Source organism: Macrobrachium nipponense, chromosome 8 (assembly GCF_015104395.2).
Source record: "Macrobrachium nipponense isolate FS-2020 chromosome 8, ASM1510439v2, whole genome shotgun sequence".
Classification (NCBI taxonomy): Eukaryota; Metazoa; Arthropoda; class Malacostraca; order Decapoda; family Palaemonidae; genus Macrobrachium; species Macrobrachium nipponense.
Window position 1 is genome coordinate 75461432 of NC_087203.1, and position 8473 is coordinate 75469904.

The 8473-nt window shown below is 36.3% G+C and overlaps 1 protein-coding gene across 1 annotated transcript in view; it reads right to left on the minus strand.

Moving 5' to 3' along the window:
• Positions 1-4645: 4645 nt before the first annotated feature.
• LOC135222855 (probable 3',5'-cyclic phosphodiesterase pde-5) overlaps positions 4646-8473 on the minus strand; it is a 411879-nt gene continuing 408051 nt past the window's right edge. Inside the window, 2 exon segments of the mRNA XM_064261193.1 lie at positions 4646-5625; positions 6663-6743. Of these exon segments, the coding sequence (XP_064117263.1) occupies positions 5341-5625; positions 6663-6743 (366 nt within the window). The 3' untranslated portion in view covers positions 4646-5340.

Sequence of the window (8473 nt, forward strand, 5' to 3'; positions counted from 1 at the left end):
ATAATTTTAGGAAATTTCTTTGATAAGGGTAACTGTATTACTGGACTTCCATTTGAAAAAAAATGTGAGGAAACAATGGAAATTAGAAAATAATCATTGTAATCTTATAACAGTTCTAGAATACCCAATTCATATCCATAAACAAAAGGCAGTACATTTCTTTATAGCCCACGTAACTCAGCTGATAGAGAGCATTTCTGATTGACTCTAGATCTGTTAGAAAAGAACAATATGGCCGTACATAAATGAAATTTTATGCGTGTCTTTTGCTGGTTAATGTAGGACGCATGAAATCACTGCTTAAAACCCCTCACATCTCGGTCATTATCTCTACTTCATGTTCTTTAATTGCTTGTTGATAATAATAGGCATAAAATGACTATTCCAACCAAGGTGGTTTTCCTGCGCAAGTCTCGGAAAAGAACGGCACCGATGATGAAAGCTTTCGCCAGAATGCAGATTAACACGGAAGCTATAAATTTAAATTATTTCATCTCAAAAGCAGGGGCTTATGGGAGTGACAAAACAGTGCCCCTAAGTAGCCCAGACAGAAATAACCGAGAAAAAGGAGGATGGGAAGTGTGGGTCTTTAGCCCCTTTAGCCCCAAGGAAGCAGGAAACAGCCTCTTGAAGGGCAAGTAACGCAAATTTTTTTTATTTTTTTTTGCCTTAAATATTTTAGCGCTTTTAAATTGTTGTTTTCTGTAACGAGACGGTTTCCAAAATGTCCTTCGTCCATTATTATCTAGCTATCTTTCTTACACATTATAAGATTTTGATAGTGATGACATAAACAAATATCTTTGAGATGGCTCTTATGGCATCACTCAAAGGACATCATTGACATTTCCCTTTTTAATGCTGAATAATGAAGTGACATGACATATTTCATATTCTGACATCAACAACCACAACAGCAACAATAATATCAGTTAATAATAATAAATGTACACAAGTCTTTTTATCATTGTATTTCTGAAAATCCCTGAAGTAACAAAAAAGTCATGGTAGAAAGGTAAATTCAAAATTGAAATAATTCCTAAACAATATGAGAAACTACCCAACAGGAAAATAACTAAACGCTGACGACAGGGAAGATCTGAACCGGAAAATGAACATTTCGTGCTCAAAGATACTTTTAGAAAACACTTACAGCGTCTGTTCTTCCATCTTCTGCTTCAAGGAAAGAGGTTAACGGTCGACTGTTAAGTATTTTCTAAGTATACTGAAAATAGTTGTTCAAGTGTTTTAGTTTAGAATAAGTTTGGTCTTGCTTCAGGAGTATTTTAAGAGGTCCTCAAGTGACTTCAGTTTCACTTCTGTTTTCTGTCATAATTCACGTGGACTATGACGTTAATGGAAAATGTTTTAATAAATAAATAAGCTCCTAATGCTACATTAACACTGAGTATTATTTCATTTGGAATGAGTTTTATAAATTCGGTGTCAGTTTATGGAGGTATGTTTCAGTGCTTCTTCTGACGACTGTAAATTATCTTTACAAAAATGAAACCTAATGTGAATGCTCCCTCATAACAATCGTCTTTTTTCAGTAGATTCAAGGGAAATTTAAGAATGACATCCACACACGTTTTATAAGAAACTGACATTTTCCATTCGTAACCATTACAATCTTATGATGATGAATCTAAAATGGTCTTTTCTGAAATCAGATAAGCCTCCAGCTCCTATACATAATGTCTCTTACAAGCAAGCAGTAATATTTAAGAATTTGATATGGGAAGTATCAGTAAGAGGCAAGTCGAAATTTATAGTTTAATTATTATGCGTCTCCACAAATTGTATTTCGTTAGGGATAGTGACGTGAAAACAGTAAATTACAGAACGACCCCACTTATGTAGTGAGGTTGTGTAAGAATGAACTAGACGAAAGTCACTGTGTAATGAGAAATCCTAAGGTTTTAGATATTAAAATGAATTAACTATTACAGCTTCAATCGCTAAAGCAGTTAAGCCCGAGATATAGGTTCAAAATAAGATGCTGAATTTGACGACAGCGTTCTACACTAACCCGGTTAAGGAACAGTCAGTTACTAGATGTTGTTGTTGTTGTTGTTGTTAGACTAGCACGCCTTATGCCGGCACATGCTCTTGCCCCTGAGGGCAACCTAGAAGAGCTGACACAGAATTTAAACCTCTTCAATAACTTAAATCATGAGGGGCCTCCCAAAGGAAGCAAGTTATACGATTATGGAAAACCGAATCCAGAGGAATATTTCAGTGCCTTTTCGGCAGAGGCCAATAAACTGTTATTGCACATTGTATAGAATTGAATATAGAATTTAGGTCAAAGGCCAAGCAATGGGACCCATGAGGTCATTCAGCGCTGAAACGGAAATTAACAGTAGAAGGTCTGAAAGGTGTAACAGGAGGAAAACCTCGCAGATGCACTATGAATCAATTGTTAGGAGATGGTAGAAAATAAGATGGCAGAAAGAGCATATGAAAGGAGGTACAGTAAAAGGAACGACAGGGGCTTCAGCTAGGAGGCGAGGGCACGCTGCAAAGAATCTTCAGTGCAGGGCATGAGGTGAACAGTGTAACCTGGTGAATGTGAGAGGATGTTTGTTCTATCTAATCTCACTGTGCAACTTGACGAAAAATCGTTCGAGAAACGAGGGCTAATAAATGTACTGATTTGGAACCAACTTTTTATCTGGATAGATATATAATTAAGGGGCAAAACGACCAGTTGGAGATGCTAGAACATAAAACTCGCATTAAACGTCCCAACACTTTCGAGGAAATTTCAGTAAAAGCAAATAAACATGAATCCCGAGGCTATAAAATTTAATCACCTTCTCAAATCGCTTAGAAAATTCAAACTGCGGGATTAATTAACATTTTATCAGGTCGTAAAACCCAAGCGATAAGTTATTTTATCGATATCTGCATTCTTATATTTTCTGTAATTGTATACTCTTTGTATCCGTATAAAGATAAAGCTCTGAATCTGAATTTGAATCAACAGCGACTGTCACAATTTCAAACTTTTACGAGCATATTCAGTCATTCCTCTCACATGTGTCCAGCGAGATACTCGGTAGTAACAGAATTCATCGTATTTCATAATAAACAGAATATGGCATCTCATAGATTCTGATTCAGTACCAAAAGAAGCCTTGAAATTTAAACGTCAATCTACACAGATCCAACAGTTCGACCCAGATCTGCGTCGATCGAGAGTTCTTGTCTGACGAGGAGTAGAAATCGTACATTTTTTTTTATTGAAATAGATTTGTAGATTTAATTACCATTCGAGCAAGTGATAAAAGAAAGTGTGGAGATATTTTTTTTCTGCGTAAGACTCGAGGAATTTTTACACTATCCTAAAATAATACATTTGCGAGCATGTGACTAAATCATGCATGTTCCCATGGGTAATACACTAAGAAAAAAAAAGGTGAGATGCGAAGCATTTGAAATTCTTTCTCACACCCCGAGGTGCCACTATTAATTTGTATTTGTCGACCTAACTAATAATATCTACAACAAACCTTTCATTTTTTATTTTATTTGTTTTTTTTACAAAGGCAGCAAGAGTTTTATAAACATCACCAGTCATCTGTCTGAGAAAAGAAGACATTTCTTCTGCATTTTGTAGTTGTTGTAAAGTAGTTCCTCCATTCAAATATTGACGAGTGTTTCTGAGGAATGATTTCTATGGCGTTGAAAAAACACGCGGGAGATGACGTTTGAGTTATTCATCACAGGTACCATGAAGAAAACGAAAAGCCTAATCTGTATCATCATTTTTCGAACGATGATATGTAGTAAAGGACTGTACTATAGATGCAAGAATAAACCATGTTTGTAACACACCCAAAGTATGTGTGTACACAATGGAGGATACACACAAATTATATATAATATATATACATCGAACTACAAATGTCCTTTAATATCTAATTCGCTCCACCTCGGAATTAATATATTTTCATATAATTATGTTTAACCGAAGGGGAATTTTTTATTCGATAAGAGATTTGTCGGCTCCCGGGCGCGAACCATCGAAAACCAAACAAATCCAGGCCGACAGTGAAGCTTTAACCCACACCGCCACCGCCTCTTGGGGGGCGGTGTTAGTTAAAGCTTCACTGTAGTCCTGGATTTGTTTGGTTTCGATGGTTCGCGCCCGGGAGCCGACAAATCTCTTATCGACTAAAAAATTCCCCTTCGGTTAAACATAATTATATGAAAATATATTAATTCTGAGGTGGAGCGAATTAGATATTAAAGGACATTTGTAGCTCGATGTATGTATATGAATCACGGTAATGTGATATGACTCATAAATATATATATATATACATATATATATATATATATATATATATATATATATATATATATATATATATATATATATATATATATATATATACGTCAGCGTATATTCCATTGTACATGCCTGTCCACAGATTAAGGCAGCCAAAGAAAATAGAGCATTATGATGCACTAGAGCAAAAATATTTTTTCAAGCTTAAATTATCTTAGTACCTACAACGTAACGTAATGCCCTCTCTGCTAACTGTGCTTTCAAAAATCCTCAGTCTCAAACTGTGTTGTGAAGAGATCGTAGAAAAATCATTAAGAACAGAAAACTGTATATATATATTATATATATATATATATATATATATATATATATATATATATATATATATATTGATCTCTAAAACACGTTAATCCTTTAGAGTTCATCTGAGCTTCAATAGTAAGTACGCAACGTTAGTTAATTTAATAGACTAGTTTCACCAAATTACCACAATATCTTTTGAAACTTAAATTTGTCATATTTTCATGTCCTTATGTTCATACATATAGATATTAAGGATATATATTTATATATATATATATATATATATATGTATATATATATGTATATAATATATATATATATATATATATATATATATATATATATATATATAATCATCAACTGGTAAAATAATCTTGTTGTGGGAACAGATTCTATTTAATAATAATATTCAAAGGATCTTAGAGAAGTCCAATGTAATTGAATAACGGAGAACCCTTTTTCATAATGACTCTTTCCACACCTATTTACATAACTTTTATAACTTTCAGTGAATCATTACAACAATGAGGATGCGACAACGTTATGGATTTCATAAAAATACAACTATAATGCCACGAGCCTCAGCTCGGATTAACTGCGCATACAGACAGTCGTGACCCATATGAGCAAGTCTAGCAAAAATAAATATGGAATTGTCTGTACAAAGAGCCTTTGTCGTCTCACGTCACTTAGCGAGTAATTCATTTATCACAATGAAGATCCACGGCGGCCTCCGCTTACGTCCCGTCCTCCTTTTGCTGTCGGCCGTTGGTGTCGGTCGAGTCGTCCTCAATGTCGTCCACTGTCGGCTCTTCCTCGTCCTCGGCCACTTCCTCAATGCCGGTGTCCGTTTCTTCCTCGTCTTCCTGGTGCTTGGATTCCAGATCCTTCTTCTTGTTGTCCGCGATCTCCTTCCAGGTCTCCAGGTTCTTCTTGCAGCCGTCCAGGAGAGGCTCCGTCACTGGGATCAGCTTAGTGAGGAGGTCGTAGCATGGAATGCAAATGCCCGACAAGAACCCAACCTGCAAAAACGGGTCGGAATGACAATAGTCGTCTCCCTATGTTTTTTTTTTTAAGAAGATGGGATCGAAAGAGAACAGTAACCATGATGAAATAAGAAGGGCAGGCTTAGTAAAGATTACAGAGGTGATAAGAGTCACGAGTGAGATGGTGTGGGCATGTGTTGAGGATGGATGATGAGGAAGGAGTGAAGAGGGTTTGGAAGGAACCTGTTAGAGGAAGAAGATCGAGAGGGAGACAGAGAATTAGATTGCGAGATAAAGTGAAAGGAGATATGGACAGAAGAGGTTTGGTGAAGGATGATGCCCTTGATAGAAGGGAGTAGAGAAGGTGCATCAGGCAACCGACCCCTTAATGTAGGGATAATGGTGGGAAAGAAGAAGAAAAAAGATAAGAATGATCTTCATGTGAGTTTGATGACAATCCCTGAGAGTGGGTATGTGTGTTGGTGTAAGTGTGGTAATGTGAATGCCCCGGTATATAGGTAGGTGTGACGGATGATAAGTTTATTTTCCTGATAATATTAAAAGAATAAATCGAAGGTAAAAGAAGCGAGGCAAAATATAAAAAAAGTAGGAAAGACAAAGAAGTATAATGAGTAATAAGAGATGAAAGAAATCCCTAGCATAAACCTGGTTGACTGTGAGAATACTGATTAAAAAGAATGCATTTCTTTCCTTAGTGTATATTCATTTCCATGCCATAATGAGAATAGTACTGCATACTGTTAAATAATTATTGTCACTATAAAGAGATACTACTACTACTACTACTTCTGCTAATATAATAATAATAATAATAATTATAATAATAATGAACTTAATGGCGGGTGCTACGCTGCGCTGGAACCCGGCGCTGCCTGTCACGTCTCCATTACCGCCCGGATCCCCTACCTATCCCGCCCCACCCGGGCCGAACAAACAGGTTGATATGGCAGGCCTCCCTTAATCTCCCGATTCCCTACCTACCCGGTCCCCACCAGGGTGGACAAAACAAGAAAGATCCACTCTGATTTTATTATTATAGTAGATAATAATACCTGTGATCCTGCTTGTTCATCGGTCTTCTCACGATCCATCATGGGGATGGGATTCTTGCCTGCTGCTTTTTCAGCGTCTCCCTGAAATGAAAAAAAAAAGGTATTGGATTTCCTTTAGTTCCAGCGAAGCCATATTGGTAAACTAAGCATAGTAACTTGCACTTCAGCATTTCACATTCACACATATCTATATATATATATATATATATATATATATATATATATATATATATATATATATACATATACATATATATATATATATACACACATATATATATATGTATCAATTCAAGCTACAATGTCCTTTAATATCTAAATTCACTTTACCTCCCAAATGATATATTTTCATATATGTACCGAAGGGGAATTTTTTAATTGATAATAATTTCGTCCCCCCATGGGATCGAACCACCGTCCAAGTGGACGGGGACGAAATCAGGACAGTCAGTGACGCTATCCAATCAGCCAACAGAGACGCTATAAGTTCATATCGATTCTGACCTTACAAATCACCCTCGACCTGGGTGCTTTCGTAATTAGAATCGATATGAAACCCCGTCTACCATGTTGGCCAATTCGAGCGTTTGACAGCACGTAGCCTTTTGTTATGAATAATTATCACATCGAACCGTGATCCATTTATATATCAATTCAAGCTACAATGTTGGCTGATTGGATAGCGTCACTGACTGTCCTGATTTCGTCCCCGTCCACTTGGACGGTGGTTCGATCCCATGGGGGGACGAAATTATTATCAATTAAAAAATTCCCCTTCGGTACATATATGAAAATATATCATTTGGGAGGTAAAGTGAATTTAGATATTAAAGGACATTGTAGCTTGAATTTATATATAAATGGATCACGGTTCGATGTGATAATTATTCATAACAAAAGGCTACGTGCTGTCAAACGCTCGAATTGGCCAACATGGTAGACGGGGTTTCATATCGATTCTAATTACGAAAGCACCCAGGTCGAGGGTGATTTGTAAGGTCAGAATCGATATGAACTTATAGCGTCTCTGTTGGCTGATTGGATAGCGTCACTGACTGTCCTGATTTCGTCCCCGTCCACTTGGACGGTGGTTCGATCCCATGGGGGGACGAAATTATTATCAATTAAAAAATTCCCCTTCGGTACATATATGAAAATATATCATGCCTTTGGGAGGTAAAGTGAATTAGATATTAAAGGACATTGTAGCTTGAATTGATATATAAGGATAACCGGTTCGAGTGATAATTATTCATATATATATGTGTGTGTGTGTGTAATTGTAATAGCAACAATACACCCTTAACTTCTCGAATTCTCAGCGATTTTTTGGATGCGCTTGTCGTGACAAACGTATCAAAAAAAGCGCGAAATATGACATGTCTCTGGCACAAAATGACTAGTAGATTCTATATATATATATATATATATATATATATATATATATATATATATATATATATATATATATATATATATATATTATACCAATTCACATTCCACTTTTATTAATCTAAAACAGTAAGGCACAAATGACGCATTATCGAATACCCGATACCAAGGGAATACGTAACACCAGTGGGGAGTTATTTAAGCTAAAAGCTCTTTTATCCTTACCAGGATTCGAATCTATGACTCTTAGCGTATGAACTAGGGTGAGTAAAGTCTGCTTAAACCGCTCTTGATAGCCGAATGGTTAATGTCACTGTCACCCTAGTTCGAACCTGGGTCATGGCAGGAGCACATCACAAGGTTAAATTATTCCGGAGGTAAAATAAATGAGATGTTAATGGGTAATCGGAGGCGCATAG